We start from the raw sequence: 25,709 nt of genomic DNA, 5'->3' as shown, positions 1-25,709 counted from the left end.
TCATGGTGGTCTCCTTCCCAAGCTTCTTGGGTGGCACTTTTAATAATAGCTAAGAGTAAGTGGTCAAAAGAGAAAGGAAGAAGCAAGTTGGCACAAGGGGTGTTAGCTGGGAGGGGTACTTTTCACAAGGAATAAAAGGTAGGATAACAGAAAGAGGCAAGGATATGGGCTTTCTAGAAATATCTTCTAAAGGATTTTATATTTAGATTTTAGTTTATTGTTTGGAATGCTAACACCTGCTGCATGGGGTCATTGTGGAAATTAAAAGGGATAATGTATGCGAGAATATTTTGTAATAACCAATCACACAAATGTAACTTTGAAAGTCAATCTACCGTTCTCCCCACCACCTCCCCACCACAAAAGAAGCTGGAAAAAAACCTTTATGGTTCTTTCTTCTTTGGCTGAGAATCTGTCAGAGTGAGCCTTGGTCCTGGAGTCAGGCTATCTTTAGTTTGATTCTGAATTCTGTCACTTTCTAGCTGTGTATTATCATTGAACCATTCACTTAACTTCTATGGGCCTTGATTTCTTCTCCTGTAAAAATATAGTAATATCTACCTAACACAAGTATTGAGAGGATTAAATTAGATGATATATGAAAAGCACATGCACAGTGCTTGGAACACAGTAAGTACTTAATAAATTGTAGGTCCCTCCCCACTGGTTCCATTGTAGGTGACCATTACAAGCATGAAGAAAACTGTCCAAGTTGAAACTCTATTTTATCTTATTTATTTAATCTCACCTTCTCAAAATGACAAGATCTCCTAAGTATGCTTTTCTGGATTTTGTAGTTTGGTTAAGATGATGATTACAAGGGCAGGTAAATTTACACTAGAATCTGGAATGGTGAGGCTGCAACATTGTTCAGTCCTCCTTGTGAGTCTCTCATGGAACTACTCACTTGTTGGAAGAAGCTGACCTTCAGAGAGAGAGGCCCATGTTCTTTGGTTAAGGTTACGGGAACAGCTGTGCACGCCTGTGAAAAGCCTCCAAATAAGTGCATTGGCACTTCTGATAACCTTTTCTCAGTGTGTTGACATTTCTGTTGGCTTTGAATAGCCCTTGATATTTTAATATGTTTAGGTAAAGTTGATAGGCTTTTTCCTAGTAAAGGAGAACTTAGCTATAACAGAGCCTGGTAGTTTCCATATGTGGATCTTAATATATGAATTATCTTCCAAGGTTTGCTTTTAGAATGCTTGATGAGCACATAATTTACTGATGTCAACCTCATCTGTCATTATAATTCACATATGAGGTTTTCATGTCTCAGAGATATTCTTGCCTTTCGAACTAGGCATTATCTTCCAAGTATCCCATATGCTCTAGACTTCTTTTGTCTTTTAGGACACTCACGGAAGCTCTGCTAGAATTAAGAGGCTGTCAAAGTTCTATTACAAACATAGTTTTATTACTGATGTATGGCAGAGGGTAAAGAACATATTATAGCCAGAGCTGAGCCTTCCTACATTGTAGCCCCAGTTATAAACATTTTTCTGGGATACTTATAAACATTAGTGACTTACATGTCCACCCAGCTTTCAAACATAAATTTGAGGACTTCTGCAAAGCAACTAAGTGGAGGTGGCAAAATTAACATGGAGGAGTATATAGACAGATTGATTATGGGAGCTTTTGAGTATTTCTCCTTTAAAATATCCCAAGGAATTCACAGAGTCCCTTATTCCCTAAAAAAGATCCTGTCAAGTTTAACCAAACCCAAGGAATCATTTGCACCCCAGCTTATGCTTAGTGGGCACAGCAATGGATATATTTCAGATTGAGACTGGAATTGATGTGGGGGTATAAGGAAGATAAGTAAGTTTTGTCCATTTTCCTTTCTTTCTATCACACAGACATGATCTGTTCCCCACTTTTACAGAAAGGTCATGCAGAGGAAAAAAGGAGTGGGAGGGAGTAAAGCAAGGGAAAGGTGGAAAGAAAAACAAGAAGGCAGAGGATAGAGAAAATATCAAGGTAAAAGTATGCATGGTGTCACAGTGGGATTTGGGCAGCAAAGGCAAATGAAAGTTAGAACCAGGAACTCTAAGAGACAAGAGTGGCCTTAAGGGTCTAGGTGGCAAGGGATTAGTTAGCTTAGGCAATGTTCTGGGAATATGAGCTCACTAAAGAACTAGAGTTCTACTTTCTTTGTGGAAACCAATTTTAAGTCCTAGTTTTGGGTCTTTGCTTATGAAATTGTCTCCAACTTTATGCAGGACAAGACTCATTTATTAAAATCACTCTCTTTTCTCATCCCAGGTATCCATTCAGCTGAGTTTATTGAAGTAGCCATTTAGATAATCAAGGTCATAGTTATTTTACTGTTAGACATTTATTTCCTTCTGTATTGCACTTATCTATGCAAATTATCAATATGTCAATTAAAATATCTTGATAAGCTTAAAGATAACGAACTCCATGGAAGCCCAAGAAATTTGGAGTGATTATCATCACTGTACCTTTGGAAAGAAAATACGTCAAGTATGCTACCCTCAAGGAATTTACAATTAAGCTGGTTTTCTCCCATTAGTTTAGCAGCTTCTAGAATCCCATTGGTTTCTCAGTTTTTATTGGCTAGGTTATAGCATAATAATATGCCCAAATCAAAATACTTAAAAATGGCTGACATTTGAGCAAGATCACACACTCATCTACAAGAAAGCATGATTACTATTAAAGAAGAGGGTGTGGAATATATGGAAAACAGGAGGTACGTGCCCTCATACAGATCAGAAGATTAGGGTGATTGACACTCTTCGAGCAGCGTTGTTCCATCTGTTATTCTCCTTTCTTTTCCCCACCCAATCTAATTGGTTTGTAACTCTGGAAAAGTTAATGAACAAAGACAGAACCTTAAAGTCCTCATCTGTACAGTGGGGTTAAGATTGTTTACCTTACAGGGTAATTATGAGGATCAATGGGATAAAATGTATAAATTGCTTGTGGCAGAAACCACGAATTGTTCCCAATATTCTGGGCTACTCTTCCTCCCTAATAGTAGAATGATTAATTTTATTTTGTCACATGGCAACCTAAAGTACTTCACTTTCCAGGCTCTTTTGAATGTTGATTTGGCCATATAACTAAGTTTTGATTAAAGGAATCAGGTTGGAGAAGAATGAACTGGCAAGGAACAGAGGACAACCTTCAGCCAACTGCCAGCAAAGAGCTGAATCCTGCCAACTGCCATGTGAGTATGCTTGGAAGCAAATTTGTCCCCAGTTGAGCCTTCACACTAAACGCCACCTCAGCAAGCACCTTGATTGTAGCCTTGTACAAGACTGTGAGACAGAGGATGCAGCTAAGCCATGCCCAGATTCCTAACCCACAGAAGTATGAATTGTTTTAAGCTACTAAAGGGTGGAATAATTATTATGCAGCAATAGGTAATTTATGCAGGGATACATGTGGGAGTGGAATATGGGGATTCCAAAAAGTGTCCTCAAAGAGAAAGAATGTGCCCTTCTGCTCCTTTCTCTTGATAGCTGGAATAAGGACATAATGGCTGGAACTCTAGCAATTATTTTAAACCATGAAGTGACAACAGAGCAGAGCAACAAGTAAAAATGAACCTGGATTCCTGAGATTATCATATATAATGCTACTCTGAATCACCTACACCTACCTATACAACAGAGAGATATATCAATTTTTTTGTTTATTTTGGGTTTTCTATCACTTGAAGACAAATCTAGTTCTAACTAGTAATGGTGTCTGACACTACTCTTAACACCAGATAAATATTTAAGAAATACTAGTTTTCTTTCTATGCATCAAAAAGAATAAAATACCTAGGAATAAATTTAACCAAGAAGGTGAAAGATGTGTGCACTATAAACAATAAGACATTAATGAAAGGAATTGAAGAAGATGCAAATAAATGAAAATCATATTCTGTGTTTGTGGATGGGAAGAATTAATATTGTTAAGTTGTGCATACTACCAAAAACAATCTACTGACTCAATGCAATTCTTATCAAAATTCGAATAACATTTTTCACATAAGTAGAAAAAAAATCCTAAACTTTGTATGGCTCCATGAAAGACCTTGAATAGCCAAAGTAATCTTGAAAAAGAAGAAAACTGGAGACATCACACTCCCTGATATCAAACTATACTACAAAGCTATAGGAATCAAAACAGTATGGTATTGGCATAAAAACACTTAGATTAGTGGAACAGAATAGAGATCCCAGAAATAAACACACGCATATATGTTCAATTAATTTATGACAAAGGAGCCAAGAATGTACAATGGGGAGAGGACAGTCTCTTCAATAAATGGTCTTGGGAAAACTAGACAGCCACACGCAAAAGGATGAAACTGGACCACTATGTTACACCATATACAAAAATCAACTCACAATGGATTAAAGACTTGAATGTAAGACATGAAACCATAAAACTCCTAGAAGAAAACATAGGCGGTAAACTCCTTGACATTAACTTTTCGGATTTTAAACCAAAAGCAAAAGCAACAAAAGGAAAAATAAACAAGTGGGACTACATCAAATTAAATAGCTTCTGCACAGCAGATAATACTATCAAGAAAATGAAAAGACAACCTACTAAATGGGAGAAAATATTTTCAAATCCTCTATCTGATAAGAGGTTAATATCCAAAATGTATGAAGAATACATACAACTCAATATAAAAAAAACTAAACAATATGATTAAAAACTGGGCAGAAGATCTGAATAGACATTCCACTCGAGAAAACTTTCAGATGGCCAAGAGGCACATAAAAATTTGCTCAACATCACTATCAGGGAAATGAAAATCAAAACCACAATGAGATATCACCTCACACCTGTTAGAATGGCTGTTATCAAAAAGTCAAGAAATAGCAAGCATTGGTGAGGATGTGGAGAAAAGGGAACCCTTGTGCACTGATGGTGGGAATATAAATTGGTGTGGCCACTATGGAAAACAATATGGATGTTCCTCAAAAAATTAAAAATAGAACTACCATATGATCCAGCAATTCCATTTATGTGTATTTATTTGGGGACAATGAAAACACTAATTCAAAAAGATATATGCACCCATGTTCATTGCAGCATTATTTACAATAGCCAAGATATGGAAACAACCTAAATGTTCAATGATAGATGAATGGATAAAGAAAATGTGGTGTATATATATATATACAATGGAATATTATTCAGCCATAAAAATTAATGAAATCTTGTCATTTGCAACAACATGGATGAACATTGAGGGCATTATGCTAAGTGAAATAAGTCAGGCAGAGAAGGACAAATACCATATGATCTCACTTATATGTGGAATCTAAGAAAAAAATCCCAACAAGCTCATAGATACAGAGAACAGATTGGTGGTTGCCAGAGGTTGGGGTTGGATGGTGAGTGAAATGTGTAAAGGGAGTCAAAAGGTACAAACTTTCATTTATAAAATAGATAAGTCAATGGGATGTAATGTACAGCACAGTGAATATAGTTAATAATACTGTATTGCATATTTGAGAGTTGCTAAGAGAGTAGACCCTAAAAGTTTTCATCACACACAAAATTTTGTAACTATATGTGGTGACAGATGTTAACTAGACTTACGGTGGTGATCATTTTGCAATAGATACAAATATTGAATCATTATGTTATATACCTAAAACAAATATAATGCTATATGTCAATTATATCTCAATAAAAAAAGAAATAATAGTTTTCTTTCTACCCCCAGTGTCATGGAAAAGGGAATACAAAGTACCTTGTGGCAACATTCTTGTCTTTCAGGAGCATATAGTCTAATTTCAAAATGGTTTTAATGGTTTAGCTAAACTGTTCTCACTAAACTGCATTCTCAGTCAACATTTAAATATACCAGGTTCTCTACAGTATGCTGAATTCTTTTTCGTAATGGGAAAAAAATGTACTTTCTGAAGGTAATATTCACCCTTAATTTTATCCATTGGTTGAAAAAATGGAGCTTTATGTATTTTTTCTCCTTATTTAAGTATGAATCTTTACATATATAATGACTTTCAGTTTTGTCACTGGTAAATTGTATGAACTTGCCCAAGTCCCTTACAACCTGGGACCCTCCATCTCCCCAATGGCAAGAGGGGAATAATAATATTACCTACCTCATAGTGTATAGATTAAATGAGATAATTCACCTAAAATATTTAGCATAGTGCTCCACACAAGTAAACACTGTGTAAATTCAAGGATCATGTTATTTGGAATGTTGTTATTAATACATTTCTCCAGTGCAAAGATTTTATGTTGATCCTGGCCTTCTATGTTTATATGTAGGCTCTGAGCTCCTCTGGAGATAATGCCTAAAACTGAAAGAATGAGTCTAATGTTGAAATTCTCAGATACTAAGGCAGGAATAGGGTAGATATTTTTTGTCAGAAGGTGGACCTTCCCAAGCATCCATTGAATTCCTCTCCATGCAGGAATGTACCATCTATTCGTATGACTATGGCAGGCCTAGTAATGACAACAGATGATTGCCTTTTTTTTTCTTGAATAACTTTACAAATGAAAACTTTCTTCACTCTACCTCACCTTTCTTCAGTCTTCCATTATGGTTTCTTGTCTGTTAGATGTTCAAGAAGCTCTTCCTTCAGTCTTGATTTGTATATCTGGATTCATGGAAAGACCTAGACACCCAGAAGTTTTGTTCACTAGCTGACCATTGGCATCATTTATAACTTATGGAATGCATATATTTAAGGACAAAATGGTTTTCCAATTTTGGTCTGTCCTGTGGATTTTATGCTGCTTTTGGCTGTTGGGCTCAACTGTGGGATAATTAATTTTGGCAAATGTTTGCTGGCCTAGTTTTCTGGAAGTAAGAGATTGTCATATAATCTGGTCCCAGGTTCATATGAATTTCTCTATGCTGCTCATCCAGCTGCTTTGGCTTGCCAGAGACTGTTCAATACTAGAATTTTCATACAAAGCTTTTTGTTATCCACCCCACCCAAGCAGCTTAGTTCCCTCAGGGGTGTGATCCGAATTGAAATCACTGGAAAATTATTGTAGCTCTAATTGACGATAAAGGAATCTTGAGCTGGCCCGAGGGTTTAGCAGGCTCAGATATTTTATAAAAATGAGCTTTTGACCGGGCAAATAGCATCTATAGGCTTTAATGTTAATGAAGAAATATATTTTTCATAGAAGATAAAGATGTTCTAACTTATCATGAGATTTGAGTGTGTTTTTCTTTTCTTTTTCTAGTTGTGTGACTAGATCTGGTATGCACTTTATCTACTCTCCTTTTGAATATTTGGGTTAAGGATATGTATATCCAGAATGAAGTTAACTGATTTTTTTTAAAGCATGATAATTGTGACTTATTGATGATCATGATTTTAACCAATGGTGCTAACTGTTCCTAGATTTTAATCTTCTAGTCAGAGACCAACCAAGGTTTCCACTAATTGATGTGGTAGCCTGCAAAGTGGACTTGAAGTAGATTTTTTCTCCCTGTCTTATGTTGTGACAAATTCTATCTTATTGATACTCACTAGGATGGCCATAATTTTAAAAAACTGAAAATAAGATATGTTGGTGAGGATGTGGAAAAATTGGAACCCTCATACATTGCTGTTAGGAGTGTAAAATGGTGCACCTGCTGCGGAAAACAGTTTAGCAGCTCCTCAGAAAGGTAATCATAGAATTACTATATGACTCAGCAATTCTACCCCTAGGTGTACACCCAAAAGACCTGAAAACAGGTGGTCCCAAAAAGCCTGTACATGAATGTGCATTGCAGCACCGTTCACAATAACCAAACAATGGAAAAAAACAAAATGTCCATCAATCGATGAGTGGATAAATAAATTTGGTATATCTATATAATGAAATATTATTCACCCATAAAAAGAAGTGAAGTGCTGATACAGTCATGTACCACATAATGACATTTCTGTAAATGATGGACCACATATATGATGGTGGTCCCATAAGATTAGTACCATATGGCCTAGGTGTATAGTAGTCTATATCACCTGGGTTTGTGTAAGTACTGTAAGGTAGGAAGAAATTTTCCTCTACACGTCTAGGTTTTTCAGACTGGCCTAAGAATTAAATTTACATGAGACATTAACAGGAGAAAAATCAACAAATTTTTAATAACATGTATACATGGGAGAAACTCAGGAAAACCAAGTGATCACCAAAATGGCTGAAGCTCTCACCTTAAATGCTATCCACAGCTAAAGACAAAATAAGATGTTGGGCATGGGGAGAGTTAGGGACTTGAAAGGGAAAGAAGGTAATTCACAGGGAGGTGAAAAGGAGCAAACATTTGGAAAACAAGTGTTTCGCCACACAGAAACAGAAGAACACAGAGAGAAGCCCAACACACAGGCTTTTCTAGGTTCCTCCCTGTCTACCACCTAGTCCATGTTATGCCAAGTTGATAGCTTGCTTCTTGAGACAGGTTTTTTTATGTGAATTCTTTTAGGCAGTTAAGGGGGAGGTAATGGGAAAAGCTTTATGAGTCTTTTGTTTCTTAAAAATAATCAGCCTAAAACAATCCTCATGTTAAAGAGACACATTTCGGGGTGACAAATTTTGTTCCCTTTCAGTACATCCTATGATGTTCATACAGTGACAAACTCGCCTAACAATGCATTTCTCAGAATAGATCCCTGTGGTTAAGTGATATATGACTGTACATGTTACAACATTGATGAACCTAGAAAACGTGATGCTAAGTCAAATATGCCAGATACAAAAGGTCGCATGTTGAATTATTCCATTTATATAAAATATCCAGAATAGGAAAATACATAGAGACAGGAAACAGATTGGTGGTTGCCAAGGACTAGGGAGGAAGGAAGGAGTGACTGCTTAATGGATGCAGGGTTTTCTCTTGGTGTGATGGAAATGTTTTGGAACTAGATAGAAGTGCTGGTCACACAACATTCTAAATGTACTAAACGCCACTGAGTTGTACACTTTATTATTATTATCATCATTTTTGCTGAGGAAGATTCACCCTGAGCTAGTATCTGTGCCAATCTTTCTCTATTTTTTAGTATGTGGTCCACCATCACAGCATGACCACTAAAAGAGGGGTGTGGATCTGTGCCCAGGAACTGAACCTGGGCCGCTGAAGCGGAGCACACCAAACTTAACCACTAGGCCACCAGGGCTGGCCCTGAATTGTACACTTTAAATGGTTGATTTTATGTTACATTAATTTTACCTCAAATTTTTTAAAAAAAAATTTCTATCTCATTAGTTTGTCAAGGAACAAGAAAGGCAGTCACCATCCATGTTGCTTTTGTAGAAATGTGTGTTTCGGCAGTGAGGTTCACATTTTGCATTCTGAAATGAATTGGACTTAGGGGACAGAAGACACAGAAAAAGACCTCTTTGAGGTATCGTTTTTAAAGAGCAGCATTAGCCATTTGACACTCCCAGTATCAAGTTAAAAAACTTCTTAATGTCATCTGGATCAACCTCATCCCTAACTATAACTCTCTTGGGTGTCATGGAGCATGGCCATTGAAAATCAATGGGTCTAACTGAAACACTAACTTTCTTCTGTTTAACTTGTCACATGTTATGGTCCAGTAACAATATCCTGTTTGCACTTTTCCAGACATGCATATTATTTCATTTCTTGATCTCTTCATATTTTCTGTACTTTTTGCTTGGGATGCCCTTCTTCGCCTTGGTCATCTAGCAAACTTCTACTCTTTCTTCAAGGCCTAAGTCAAAGTGCCACCTCCTCAAGGAGACTTCGTTGCTCTTTCCTCTGTTTTATTTAATATCTTATATATACTTCTATTAATGCACTTAGGACACTTAATTGTAATTACATGCTTGCATTTCTATTTTCCCCACTAGACTGTGAGTTCCTTAGGAAAAGGAACTGTATCCATTATGATCTCTACTGTGTTCTTTCTGCCTAGAAAAGTCCAGGGCCTATAAGAGGAACTCATGAAAGCATGTTGAGAGACTTAATTATACAAAAGACAGTATGATGTTGGCTTTCTTGGAGGAAGCAGAATAATGAAAAAAGCCTTGGAAATCGGACTATATCTGATTTCAGCTGCCATAGAATTCTTTTTGAGAATTTTAGCTCCAAGGAATCCTGTCTCAAAGCCTCAATCATCTATCTGCTACCAAGATATAATGTATCTGCTGTTTTGTTCCCAGTTTCTCCAATTGAGAAAGGTTCCTGATTATTTGTGCTGGCAAGAGTATTTCCTGTAGATGCTCTTAATGTAAAATACAGCATTCTGAGATCATGGGATCTACACTGAAGAACGTTTTTTCTACTTGTATCTGCTGCCATGGCTCAATTGTTCTGGAGATTTGGACACTTTTTTGTGACCTGATTTTCTTTAAAAAAGACAACTCCCTCATCCCTAGAGCCCTTGAAGGTCTCTAGAAGCTTTAGCAAGGCAGATGAGTCCGCCAACCTCAGCACTCTGCCAGTTTCCATCCTGTACATGTTTTTAACCCTCAGGGTAGAGTGAATGCCTGGAGATAGTCTTTTATAACATTTGTTTGGCAAGAAAAATAGAAAAAAAAATGATAGCAGCCAAGGGTCACGGTTTCTTCATTCTGCAAGAATATCTTTAAGCATATTCTGCTTTTATTTTTGCAAAGTAAAAAGCTCATAGCTCTGTGACAACTCCTCGCATAACCTTTTTTGTTTTGTTTTGTTTTGTTCCTGGAATAGGGCTATCACAGCTGTAATTCTAGATTGCTTATATTCTTTGCATTTTTTCTTTTTACTTGAAAGTGTTAAGTTACATCCTCTACCTCTTCTCTTCTTATGCATCCTTTTTCCTATGCTCAGTTTACAACTTGCACAGAAGGCACTCAATTTGGGGACCACTGACCCTTAATGACCCCAATAGATGGGCTTCTGAAAATACATGAACCATCTCAGATTGTGAGCTGAGCAAAATTATGTATATTTGTGTATGTGTGAATTTTTTTCTGAGGAATAAGATGCACAAATTTCACCAGATTCTCAACATGCTCCATGAGCCAAAAATATGTTCAGAACCATCGTTGTATATAAACGTAGACAAATACGCTTTAAGAGACCTCTTCAGAAAGTAAAATAAGAGTCTGGCACAAAAAGAAGTTTCTTCTCAAGGGGAGCTTTCTCTTTCTTTGGGGAATTTTCATGAAATGAGACTAGAACTTTCTGGATTGTAAAAACTGGTTTTGGAATTGCACTGTCACACCTTCAGATTGAGTCTCCTTATTCAAGCTGCTGGAACTTACAGACTACTAGCTGAGCTGTTAGAAGTCACATAAAAATCACCAGTTGTAGCTCCTAAAGGAGAAACAGCAAAGGAACTGTTGCTGGACTTATAAATCTTTTTCAAATATTTGAGGTCCAGTTGTTATTTGTAGGTTGCTGCAGAAAATGTTCCAGCATATTAATATCTGTGAATTTATATGTGTAAACCTGTGTACATTTCTTTATCAATCTGCATTTATTCTGCACTCTAAGATGATTTACACCCTCCCAGTCCCTGAAAACCCTGAGGACAGAGTGTTACACATACTCCCAATTATTTATGCATAAAAATATGAGGTTTGGCCATTGGACCCACTGACATAGCTAAACATTTTTGGCCTCCTCACAAGGTAAAGAGTGGAGATGTGGCGGTTTGTGGACTTACATTCCATAGTCTGCATTGGTCTGTGGGGGAAGTGAAGAGTGCGGAGAAAAAGAGCTCCTTTAACTTCTTAAACTAATCTCTCAGAAACAAGGTTTCATCCATTGAGGCACAATATCAGAAGTGGGACATTTTCAGGTTTTGTCAACTTGGAACTCTCATTTCTGCCCTTCCCCTATACTATTCCCTGCAAATATACTTGGTTTGGCGAGAAGGGGGTAGGGTTACCTATGAAGTGCTAATATTTCACTCTCCATACACTTTATTTCTTGCCTCGCATCATGAAAGCAGGGGCCATGATTTATACTTTATATGCACAATGCTCAGCATATAATAGATACTCCATATCTACTGATTGATTTCAATTTTCATGTTGACTGGCAGTTTATGATATTTAGTGACTTAATATCGCTAACTCTTAGAGATGGGGTCATTGAATTTTCATTTAAAGGTAAAAATCCAAAGAGCAGAGCTCAACGGGCAAATGTGGCTTTGGACAGCTGAACTCAGTCATTCTGTTCTTAGTGATGGTCATCTTTGTTTGGATTGTTAGACTGGACATAACTAGTTAGACTGGACAAGACGAGAAGCTTCCAGGACTTACTTTCATTCACATGAGCATGGCAGATGACCCTTCTAATCAGTACATTAAAACACCGGGGAAAGAATCCAGTTTCCAAAATTGTTCTACATGGTAAGGCCAGTGTTGTTTAGTTCAAGTCAGTTTGGTGGTTTGCAAAGAAGTTTTATAGAAGGGCATGTCAGACGAACTATTCTTTCAACAAGTCCTTCTTTTCTAGGAGTTTATTGGCCATCCATTAAAATGTAAGCTCTATGGGGGCATGCATTTGTGTTTGTTTTGTTCACTTCAGTAACCTAGTGATTAGAACAGTGACTGGCAGAGAGGGAACTCAATAAAACTTTCCAAGTAGGCTCAATCAATCAACAAGAGCTTAGTGAAGAGTAACTATATGCCTATCAAAGTGGCAAGTTCTCTGAGGATACAAAGAAAGTTTTTAAAGTGGAGCAGTCCTTATCCTCCATGAGTTTCGAATCCACCTGAGGAGATAAAATAAACAGATACAAAAGAATTACACACGAAAGCACCCAGACCAAGAAAAGAACGGCTTGAGTTCCCTTTCTGGCTCTGCTACTTATTTTTGGGTTAGCTTAGACAAGTCATTTTATTTGGGGATATTATCATTTTATCATTGGGAAAACTGTGGGTTACATAAATTTAGAGATTGAAAATGTGATAGTGCTATATTTACAAATTCCGAGAAACAAGTGTCACAGTGGGCTGTAATTGCCAAAGAAGGGGTTGGGTAAAAGATAGGCTAGAACTCAGCCTTGAAGGATGAGTATCATTTAACTTTGTAGAGGGAAGGATTGAGAGAATGTTAGGAAGAAATAGAATACATACAAAGGCATGGAGTAAAATATGAGTTTAACATAGGTAGGATGTCTTCAATAGTGGAGAATATATTTTGGAAAAGAGGGATAAAGGTTGCTAAGAGAGAGAAGTTCAGGTAGTAGAAGGTGCAAAGTGTCAGAAAATAGATTTGGATCAAAAAGTGAGGAAAGAAGCAGTCATACATAAAGTGTGTGTGTATGTGTGTGTATACATCTAGTGCTTAGAACAGTGCCTGGTACACAGTGAACTCCATATATACCTCAGCAATTATATAAAATATATATAAATATATAAATATATAAACACTTATATATGGGAGGCGGAAAAAAATAGAAGAGAGGAGAAAAGAGGGGAGGGAAGGGGAGAGAGAGAGAGTGTGTGAGAGAGAGAGGAGCTGCAAATAAAAATTAAATAGAAAGATTAACCTGACAATAGTGTAGTTGTGTTCAGGGTGGATCAGAAGACAAATCAGCTACATGCGTATTTCAGCCATCTAAGCATATAGTCATGAGGCTATAATCATACATCCGAGATAGAGATATTCTTAGATATCTACTATTTTAACCTCAAACTTAAAGTAGAAATCCTTTCTGCATTCTCCCAGTCTCTGATAGCTTACAGTGACAGAGTTCACCGTTTTTCAAGGCAGCCCATTTTGTTTATGGGGATTTTGTATCCTTAGACAGAGCTTTCCGATCCTGAGCCTAAATTTGCCTCCTCGTGAGTTCTACTCATTATCCTGATTCTCCCCTTGGGGTTACACTCAACATGTCTAATTTTGCTTCCACATCACATTCTGGCTGAATTTTCCCTTTTTTAAGAAAAACATTTCCAGTTTCTTCAATCACCCCTTCACAGCATGATTTCAGAAACTTTGCCATCTGGAATATCCTTTTCTGAAATCTCTCTAGACTGGTAAAGTTCCTATTAGAATGTGGGTACCCAGAAATGAACACAGTCTACCAGACATGGTCTGATTAGTGCCGAGTTCCTCCCTTGAACTGGGCATTCTATTTGTATTGCTCTATTCTAACACTGCATTTGCTTTCTAAGTGGCTACATCACACTATTGACTAATTTCAACTTGTGACTGCCTAAAAGCCACAACCACGCAATGGCTTGTTGACCTGGTGAACTTCCTCTTTATTATTTTGGCCTTTCAAACGTGTTGAAATCTTTGTGAGTGGAAAATCTAGGGAACTAGGCAGGTCGAAAAACTACTTCTTTCTAAAAATTGTCTACATTTGTTATTATTTTGGGGGAGAGAGGAGTGTTGAAATACAGCCACACAACTCACTAATTCAAGAGTAGTTGGAGGATCTATTTACCGAATTAGTGAAAAGTCCGAATCACTTCCTAATTTGAAAAAGAGTGATAGTTGAAATAAAAAGACTATGATGATATTTTCAAGGAAAGGACGTGCTTAGCCAGCTTTAATGAATAATAATTAACAGTAACCATCCTTACATACATTTCATGGTTAAAATTCTTTTAAAATAGTCCCTTTAATGCCAAATGTTGGGCGTTAATTTGCTGAGCCAACTTTTTTCCCCCATACAGCGGAAAGGAAAATATAAGTAATAGCTAACAGTTTTATAGCACTTACAATATGTAAGGCTGTCTTCTAAACACTTTGCTTGCTCATTTAAGCTTCTCAACAATCCTATGAAGTGGACACTATTGTTATCATCACCACCTCATTTTTATTTTACAGCTGAGGAAACTGAGGTACTGAGAATTTAAATAACTTCCCCAAAGTGAAATACCTAGTAAATTCAATAATGGAATTTGAATCCAGATAGTCTGGCTCCAGAGTTGGTGCTCATAGTGCTTCTCATATCCAAGTACTCATCTCAATCAAAATAGTAGAATCTAAATAATGTCTTACAGTATTTAGAAAATTTTCCCAACTTGTTTGGGCTAAGATGACCAAATTTAAGGGGAAGGTGAGCTTCCATAGTCCAGACTAATATGTCTTCTCTCTTGCAAGTAGTGATGGTGGTTATGAGGGAGGAAGTTTCACAATTGACTGCAGTCCCTTTGTCTATGTAGTATGTTTTATTAAACGTTTTAGGATCTCGCAGATGAATCCATGTGACATAAAGATGTTTGAAAAGATTTAAAGTTATATGAATTGGCAAGACATTGGCTGCCCTTCACCTGAAAAGGTAGATCGATGGATAAATGCCTTAAGAATCCAGTCAGAATTGCTGAGAATGTGACTGAAAGAGTGGAGAGGATAGAGAAAATCAAAGAAGGAGATCAAGGACCCTCATCTTTCACAGTCTGTCTCAGAACTGGGTTTTCTCACATTAAAGGAAAGGAAAAGTAAGGGAAGGCAAGGGAAGGGAAAGGGAGGGAAGGGGAGGGAGGGAGAGCGAAGGGAGAGATAACGGAGAAAAGGAGAGGGAAGGGGAAGGAAGGGAAGGAGAAAACCAAATCTTTCAACTCAATAAAGCTAATTTCATGTGAATTGGCATCAGTGCAAAGTAAATTAGTTGAGTAGTTTACGGTATATCTCCCATAGTAATCTGGCTTGTCTTGAGACATTGAGCTTTTTAAACAAATTTTACTGCCTAGTCTATGGCTTTGTGGTTCTATCATGCTCAAGGAAATATGCTGACAACTTGTTTTCTGTTTCCACTGGCAGCATTACTGTTTTTAAATTGAAATGATAAATGGTCGGGTATGGTGCAATGGTTGAAACCTGAATTGTATACTGATATTCTATATTTCTCTTTAATGCACACATTTTTATTCCCAGATAGATTTCCACTGTGTTAAACAAAATGGCCATCATGTGTTAATTGTAATCAGTAATCAGTTATATGGAGTTTAGTCCTATTACTTGAAAGAAAGATATGTCCTAATTTAGGCTTTTCTTCATTATATAGGAGTACTTTGGGGAAGATGAGGGGACTTTGAGGAGAAAATTCTTCTTTGCTTTTTCTACTTGGGGAAACCTAAGTGTGTAGAATGTTTTCCTTTTTTTTTAAATCCATGCCTTTCAAAGCATTTGAGAACAGTTGATTTGTATTTTCTCCTCACATGTTGTCAAAGACAGTGCTAGAGACCTGGAAAGACTCACTTTGATCTGAAGGTAGTTTTGCTTGCCATGTGCTTGTGCAATTGAGCACTACCTGATAATCAAAACCAACTCTCCAAACCTGAGCTTAGTCCTTCGACACCTTATTTGAGTCTTTGGGGGAAAGTTTAAACCTTTATATCTTCATCTGTCAAATGAGCTGATCCAAGTTCCAAACAATATTACACTCAATGATTTTTAACCACTGCGGAAGATGGAGCAATCACAAAAGGCTGTTACTTGTGTTAGGTAGTGGTGTATACATTAACAAAATTATTCATAGGTGAAGTGTACTCGTGTTGGGTCCTCTGCTTGGTGTCCACGTAACTCCCACTCCTATCTTCAGCATATTCCTAGCATTCCCCATGTACTCAGTGCCTTCACGAATTCCAGAATCCTTCCTACTTTCTGTTTCTGTCTCCTTCCACCTTTATCAAAACTTACCCATCAAATGCCTCATAACTATAGGCTTCTGTATTCCACGTCACTTAAACAAGTCACTTAGTTTCTGGGCCTCTGTTTTCCCATAAGTAAAATAAAGGGATTGAAATAGATGACCTTGAAGGCCTCATCCAGTTTTAAAATTGCATGAGTCAATACTTGTGTTAATGTGGAATCTCATAAATGTGCTTTACTTCCTGATAGAGGAGTTTGGTGGAATCATAAAGACCAGATTATGGAAACTCCCTGGGAACATCACAATTTAACCTAGTTAAAATGATTTTCAAACACTAATGGTAGGCATTTCAGGGACTTCCTCATGAATTTTGATTTCCTTCAAATCACACTCCATAAATGGCTACCTATTTTATTTATGCCTATAGTCAACTCTTCCTGTTTGTTTCCAGGTAGCAAATATCCACAGTCATTTTGTAAGAAGAAGGAGATTTACGTGTATTCTTTTGGACTTAACTCCTTACTCATTTAGTTGAGCTCAGATCCTCTTAGGAAATAAACAATATTTCTGAGGTTTTTTTTTTAAGCAGATTTTCCTTTTCTGTTGGTATCATCCCAGCCATACTTTCCAAGATTGTTCATTATGACCAACCCTTCCAAAATAATGTCTCAGTCTAAAAGCAATTGCTTCTCCCAGTGCTACTCACGGATCAGATGTCTTCTTTAAAAAAAAAAAAAAATCTCCTCCTGAAGCACAGCTCATCCAGTGATATTAACACCAAGTTTCCTGACTAGCTTTTGGGCATTTTACGTTTCTATGATGAGACACCAGCTTGATTTTCCCCAGGTTAAGGGAAAAGACAAACCATGGCAGATTTTTTTTCTTTTGGCTTCTCTTTCTTTTAAAACAAAGAACAAAATGACATATCCAAATTTGAGACATCTGGATGTTTCCCATCATGTGGCTTAAACATCTGCATTTTTTCACTTCTCATCCAGATGTTTTGGTCTTATGTAAACCTAGCTAAAGTGAAGGAGAATATCAAGCAATCATCTGGGGACTTTGATTAACATGGACAGCAAATCTGAATAATCCATGCTCTGAGAGTCCTGTTTTTTGTCTAGCTCAGAACACATTACTAATGAGGTCAAAGTTACCATAGGTTTGTTCCTTGTATGGGCCAGTTAGCTCTGATCTGTTCCCTGACCACAGAACGCACCTCTAGACTCAGCCAGCTGTCTGGAAAAGGATTGTCCTTGGTCCTACAGGCAGACATGCAAGAAGCTGAATATCCAACCTCTATCACTTGGAAAGTAAATAAAAATGCATTTTTCATGGACGGTTTGGTCAGTGGCGTTATTTTTGTATAAAAATAATAATTATAATAGTAGATCTTATATAGTGCTTACTATGTCAAACACTGTTCTAAGCACTTTACACACATTAATTCACAATGTTCACAACAACTCCACGAATATTATTATTATTATTCTTATTTTACAGGTGAGGAAATAAAGGCATGAAAGTTTAAGTAATTTGCCCAGGATGAAAATGGGTGGTGTTTTCATTTTTTCTGTTCATTTTCCCACATTCCCTCTGTTCAAAAGGTTGGGGGGAACTCACAATGTATTGGCTGTTTCGAAAATATGCCAAGGGATAACAGAAACCTGGATGTTTCTGCATATTGAGTTCTTGGATGGAACTGCTACTGTGGCACACCCTGTGCCTAGTAAAGGAGGTTAATCTAATCCCTATTCTTCCACCCAATACGATAATTATAGGCATACAAGCACCCTTTGTAAAAAAGAAAGGAAATGTTTTTATTGGCAATAAGTCAGTATATAAAGTATATATTTAGAAAAGGACTATGTGGTTAGGAGCAATGAACTACATTGGGTGGCCTCATAGAACAAAATTGTCTGAATGCTCTGAGGAAGAATGATTTGTTTGACTGGCAAAATGCTTAAGAAACTTTGATCTCCAACCACAAATTGACTTAGAATCCTAAAATCCTAGACCTAGACAGCACATAAAGAGATAATCTAATCCATTATTTTTCTTTTTTTAAAATTGGAAACAATAAAAAACAATTGCTTGCTGAAAAAAGCAAATGAAAACATGTCCCTCATATTTTTAAGGACTCCAGGAACTGAAACTTCACAGATGCTCTCAAATTCATTTGTCCATTTAATCAAGAAATGTGATGTGAGCACTTACTCTGTGACCAGTACTGCTATGAGTGCTTGAACTATATAGTAAGGAATAAGACATGGCCATTGATCTTCAGAAACTCATCATCTATTCTGGTGTTTTCTGCTTCAGAAGGTAAACGCTCTCCTTCCTATAACTTTCCTGCCTTTTGTTTCATCTTCTGGCATTATGGAAAAGAATTTTTCAACATCTTACTAATGGACTGTATTCATTAAACTTCATTTCCTTTTCCTTCCCGGCAAACAGCTAGACTACATTTCCTACCCACTCCCCACTCCCTATCTCCACTACCCGCCTTGGAATGTGAGTGGTGTTTATGGGCCATCTTGTGCCAACCTCCATGTTCTCTCCACTCATCTATAGGCTCCTTGGACCTAGAGGAAATCAGAAGAACAAAATAGAAAGAGCCTATTTCTGAATGACTGTGGAGCAGAGCCTCTCCCCATAACCTTTTCCAATCCTCATTAGACTGTGATGTGATCAAGCAATACATTTTTATTGTGTTAAGCTGCAGGATTTGGGTTGTTGTCCTTAACAATAGTTATTTACTCTTACTAATACAATGTCCTTTATAAAATCTCCTTAATAATTTTAAAGACAGCAATATTCCACCTTCAATTTTGGTGAAAATTTGGTTCCTTGAGTTCAAATCTTACATAGTTATCAATTATTTATTGTTCTTCACAGAATCGCTCTCTGCACCTCCCCCGACAACTTCAACACACTTCAACATAGTCCTTCTCGCTCTTTGTGAACCTTGTCCAGTTTCTCTATTTTAAAACTGGTGACAAACACCCCCAATCTCTGCTTCCTGGAGCTCTCTCTGATTGAATAACTTCAATGGCTTTATCTTAAGATCATAATTCTTTACTCCAAAGTGAGGTGAGGAAATTAAATAGAATCAGAAGATGAGACCTAAAGGACCAAACTCCATCAATTCCTTCTTTGAGAATTTGAGATTATACTCAGTAGAGTGAATGTAATTATTTGTTTCTAAAGCAGATTTGCAGAAGCACTTTGCCTTTCCTGACCACTATTCTCCTGCAAACACTTCAGAGGTTGCTCCAGTAGCAAATTCACCTATCATTGTGTTGTCTCTCTTCTTGTCCTTACAGTGTCAGAATGCTCAGTTAAAAAGGTAAGTTACATACTCTAAATAATTCCTTTGATGCAACTAACTTTCTTGATCCTTGGAGTCTTTATTGACTCTTCTTTTTCTTCATTTTCCACTTATCACATCACCACACCCTGACTATTCCTCTTCCTCCTCAGATTTGCCTTTTTCTGAGAGTATTCAGGTCACCACTCTCCATCTCTTATCACCTCACATGTGGACCATGACAACGGTCTTCCAACTGGTCCCCCTGCCACCCTTCTTTCCCCCTAATTCTTCCTGCATCTGCTACCAGATGAATATTCCAGCACTTTCCCAGCCACTTTATTTCTTATTATTCCTGCACACACATTCCTGCTCTTGCTAGCCAAATATGCTTGTTATCAGCTAACTAGGACTTGCTTATTTCCCGCTCAATCTTCACACATGCTATTCTTTGCACTTGGGAAATTGCCTTTCTTCCCCACTGTTCTCTCTATTCCAAACTTGTGTCTTGCCCAATTTGGGACTGAATCACCTTACTTCACTTATTTACTCTACATATACAATATTCATTTTCCTACACTGGAATGTGTTTGCAAATACTCCTTTCTTCGTGCATATGATGTATAAACTATTTGAAAACAGGGACTTCAATTTTTTAAAAATATTTCTGTTACACTTTATGTAGTGGACAGTACACAGTGGGCACTCAATAAATATTCATGACTGACTTTAGTACCATATGGGGAAAATGTGGTTGATCAAACAGCAGTGAAGATTTGGGAAGACAAGTTTAGATGAGTGTAGGTGATTTTACAAGTTGTGATCTCACAGTAATTAAATAGAGTGCTGGATAACCTTCCTAAATTGCCTATGTCTGATTTCAGTTCTATAAAGGGCAAGTTGGAAAGAGTTTGAACAAAATGATTATTGTTTATCAAACATTCCCATACATTCATCAGAGAGCCTTAACGTTCAACACTGTGACCTCCTATCAAACATCTTAGAGCAAAAACGCATGAGTAACAGAGAAGTTGAGCCAATTTTCACCATTAAATTCTCTCCTAGAAAAGAGCAACAACAATTTCAAGTGTTCAAACTTAACTGGTCACTATGGAGCTATTTTCTATATTAACTTCACTCCAGTTTTATCAGTTCACTACCTCACCTTGGGAAATGAATACAAGAGGTATAAAGATTTATATGTACAATTTTCAGGATATTTCCCTTGGTCATTACTTAATTTTCTAGAAAACACTTTGTGAAAACCAACCAATTTATTTAAAAATAAAATGCCAAAGGGCAGTAAATGTTTGAAACCAGTGGTTCCATTCTCTTGTAAGCCCTTCAATCACCAAGTGGGTTAGGAAATCTCTTTCCCTTTCTAGCCAGAATTTCCTTTTTTCCCACACATGCTATTTTCCGATTTGTTACAGAAGTAATCTATAGGATACTACTCATTTCCATGTCCTCTTGAAACTCCTCTATAAACTTCTCTTTCATAACTGAACTGTTTCTCCTCTCATTGCAGCCCATTTCCTACTTTTAAGTACTGCAATATTTGCCATCAATCCTCAAAAAAATATCAACTTTTTACATGATACTACCTTGGGTTCAAGCCTTAGCAGAAGCTCTCAAGTGTCTTTGTACCCATTTTTTTAAAGTAATTTTATTGGAATTATAATGGTTTATAACATTGTATAATTTCAGGTTGTACCCATTTTTTTTAATGAGTGATTAAAAGCAGATCTAATTGGATCTAATTCAATTAAGACTTACAGGAGGTGAGAAGAGATACTTTTTTACTTCTTTTCAGGAACCACCCAGCTACTTTTCAGAGTCTCCACAGTTAGATTAGAGCCCATAGATTACCAAACTTGCTAGATTTCCTATTTTGCCAAATTAAAACCATGTACAAGTTGTCCATCTCCCTGAGCATTATTTATTCTTAATACAGTTTTCATTTCCTATACATCTATTGCTTTTGTGAATTTCTCATTTGTCTAATAATTTCTGACATTTTCAGAATTTTTCATCTTAAAATAGCCTCAGTATTAAAAAGTAAGTATACTGTTGATGGCTGAGCTAAATAAATTTGCTATTAATGTATGGGAACTATTTGCACAAGTATTTTTCTAAGTTTCCAAAATCCATTTCAATGAAAAATTGAGAAGAAAAATTTTTCCCACTGTGAAAGCAACTGGAAGAATACATCATGTTCTAGACTAAATACTTATTATACCTTTATGGGCTATATCTTTTAAAAATCTCTGATAAAAATCAAATTTTGAATTGCCATCTAGAAATAAATTTTTATAGATAGTGTACACATTGGTTCCTGAAAATGGTAGAAAAGGTTTCTTGTCAAGTTCCCCAGCACAAGTGTGAATGCTCTGTTTTTGAATACCTCCTAGTAGTGAAAGGACACATTGTGGCCAGCCAACTCAAATTGCTACCCACGTTTAATCATTGTAAATAAAGGAAGCAGAGAGACCCATGTTATATTTTCAGAACTGGCATGCTCAATACAGAACTATTAGTTTAAAAATACCACTGAGCATTCTATTTGAATTAATCTAGACTTCTTTGAAAAACAAAATAATAAAAAGTACAATTGGTCACTTAAACATATACTACTCATTTCATGCAGATTATTAACTTAGTAATTACACATATCATTAAAGAACAATGAGAATAAATACAACTTTATAACACCTAGAAAAAGTTCAGAATTGATAAATTTCCATTTTAAAATGCCTATAGTTTTTACAGAAGCAAAATCACCTTTCTTGGTGGAAAAAATACACCTATGAAACACCTATATGTGTTGAACAGGACTTTTCCAAGGGAGCAACTGATTGTCCCACTGTGAAATAAACATGTATCACTGCTAAGCTTTCACATACTGTTGGTGCATAATGCATTTTCTGAGCAGCTGGATATAGAAAAGCAACAGAGAAACAAGTACTTTGAACAAAACACATGGATCACAGGGAATCAATAATGTAAAGAGGTTAAAAAATAATCAAAACATATTATCGAATGTTCTCGTATACATTTGAGTTTCACAATTTCACAAGGTCTTGGAAAATTCTTAATTTTTACACAATGTGTACATTTGTCCTTTTTTATATTTGTCCGAAAACATGATTTAAGAACCATTTGCAAAATGCCAGAATCAACCTTGAATAACAGTTGACCCCCACAGGCATCTCGGTGGAGAGCACACCAAAATTGATTAATTGGAAAGAACATGGAGTCATAACCCATAATAAATCCTGGCATAGGGGCACATTCCTTACAGCAAGTTTATAATATTTTAGATTATTCACAGAGATTTTCTGGTATGGTACAGTCACAGTCACAATGTGAGGGTGTTGAAGTTTAGTCTATAAAATATACTCTCTGAAGCACCAGGAATAGAGATACTTCTGCAGAAGCCTTGTACACATGGCCAAGCAGATATTGTGTATGTACAGAATAGTCTGTTTCACAATTACATTTCAGATGAGAATCACTGCAATTGCTGCTCTACCGCTAGCAAACTTGAATCATTTAGCACTTCAGCTGTGAATATTGTTGTTTTACTTCTTTTCTACTGCTGACACCAGTCAATATGTATTTAAATTCAAACTCCAACGATGCTGAAAAAACGTAGAAAGATGCTCACATCTTCGTATAAAGCTTATAGCAGGTCAAGAGATCATTTGGAAAAAAGTCCAAATGCGAATTTGTTAGCAAACAATAAAACGTGCACTTTAAAATGTGCTTTCAAATTTGTAAAACTTTTGAAATTGGCTAGAATGCCATAAGAGTTGTTCAAAATCATCAAAAGAACTAACAGCCTGTCTATTCATTTGCTTAAGAAATGCACATTCTTTACCTACCTACCAGTTTGCCTACAGAAGATGTGCTTGCCTAATAAAACTAAAAGCTGTCATTATGAGTTGTTGGTTTAGTCTACAGAAGTTGTCCATTATGTTGAAGAAGTTCTAAACATTTCAATCACAATTTTTCTTAACTGATTTTCCTTTACAAACAATCTTCAAATGGAGTGCCTCAACATTTTCTTGATAACTCCTGATTTTTTAGTTATTCTATTGAAGTTCTCTTCCCCCTTACACTTAGTTCAAAATTTTCAAATTCAATTAAAGTCTTTAAGTTTTCCTTATTTCAAATAACATATAAATACTGAAATATTCATAGATATGGGGAAGATAGCTCACCTCCTAAGCTTGCAGTCCAAGTGGTAACATAAAACCTACTCTAAAACAATAGGATTTTAAAATTTTTCTTTTCAGGAAGAAATCAAAACTGTACATTGGAACAAGGTACTATACTACAAAAGCAGGTCCTCTTTCCCCCCACTATTCTGGAAATGTAAACAAAAAAATTTAAGTACAAAAGCGATTTCTGTGCCTTTAGCTTCGAACACTTTTTCAGCACCTCAATGTTCTAGGTGCACTTTATGCTTGGTATAGGAGAAATTCTGGATGGTCACATAGCTGTTCAGAGGACTTTAGATTTTTCACTACCAAATATCACTGGTGAAGCTAAGCTCTTTGGATGATAAAGGTAGCAGGGAACTGTTCCTATGAAATTCCTGGGTATCTTTCAGGGCATTATTAAGGGGTAGCTGTCCATTGAGTAGCGTCAGAGGCAGATTACAATAAGTGTGGTGGTTGCCTAAGGAAGGTACTGGCAAGGTGGTGGCTGGCATCTCATGTTTATAACCTCTGCAACAGTGCCTCCTTTGCATCGAATCTGAATGCTGGAAATCAGGGAGGTCAGCTTGAGATGACACCAGAGAGGCCGAGGTACTGGTCATGGCAATAGAGGGTATAGGCTGAAGTTCTCCAAAAAGTCCTTGTTCTGCAGAGTCCAGAACATGGCACTGAGAAAGCATTTCATTTTTCCTGATGGGCATTTCATATATTAAGTGCTTCCAAAACTTAGAATTTAATTTGCTGCTTTTGGGTCCCTTCCACTTGATCAGGGATAAAAGTTTGATGCTGCGCTTTAGTGATTCCACTTCCTGGCAATTCACCTTTCCTTTTAATTCTGTACACTCAATCAAAATCACTTTGATTTCTCCACTGACTAGCATGTTATGGAGTCTGCTTTCCAATTCGAAAATACTCCATCCTCGTCTGAGAACATAGTCTGGAGTTAGCACGATAATAAGTCTTCTGCTTTGCTCAACATATCTTGTGAGATCTTCAATGTATGCTACAAATCACAGAAAGAGAGAAAGAGTAAAACAAAGACATTTCCAGTCTTTAAAGTATTTGCATGCTAGTATAGCAAAGATCCAGTCTTTCACTAAAGTACATTACAGTTTCTTTTCTTGTATTGCACATTCAGAAATCCCATTTACTTAAAAATAAAAATTTTAAAAACTACTTGTAATACTTATCTTCTTTTCCCTCATCATTACTTACAGTGTTCTGTTGGTTAATGTAAACTCTGACTTCTTCAGAGCCTAGCGGTACTCCTGTTATTTTTATTTACTTAATCATTTAATTCAAGGCAGGCATCCAAGCTGTTACTCTAAGTGAACAAGCAATCAATGGGTTGATGAAAAGAGAAATGGAGCCTTTTAATGAATGAAGGATCACTGGATTCATGGATTTGATTTGCTTTCTCCCCTAGTTTTCAACTACTAAGTAAGTAGGGGGTCTATGTATATGAACTACTTCAAAGACAATTGTGATAGAGATGGTGGAAAATATCTTCTAGAATCATAGCTTGTTTCTCAGAATACCTTCTGTTATTTGCAACCTTAGGTTCTCCATTTTGCCCTTCAAACCCGGAGACAAGGAAGTGGTGTGTGTCTGCCCATGACGTTAATTTGAACCAGCTGC

At 36.6% G+C, this 25,709-nt stretch overlaps 1 protein-coding gene across 1 annotated transcript in view; it reads right to left on the bottom strand.

Moving 5' to 3' along the window:
* Positions 1-22,289: 22,289 nt before the first annotated feature.
* Positions 22,290-25,709, bottom strand: part of IL1RAPL2 (interleukin 1 receptor accessory protein like 2) — a 969,995-nt gene continuing 966,575 nt past the window's right edge. The window contains exon 12 of the mRNA XM_023633573.2: positions 22,290-25,074. Within this exon, the coding sequence (XP_023489341.1) occupies positions 24,377-25,074 (698 nt within the window). The 3' untranslated portion in view covers positions 22,290-24,376. The remainder of the gene's footprint in view (positions 25,075-25,709) is intronic.

The sequence above is a fragment of the Equus caballus genome, chromosome X (genome assembly GCF_041296265.1).
Source record: "Equus caballus isolate H_3958 breed thoroughbred chromosome X, TB-T2T, whole genome shotgun sequence".
NCBI classification, from domain to species: Eukaryota; Metazoa; Chordata; class Mammalia; order Perissodactyla; family Equidae; genus Equus; species Equus caballus.
This window is presented reverse-complemented; position numbering and strand designations above follow the sequence as displayed.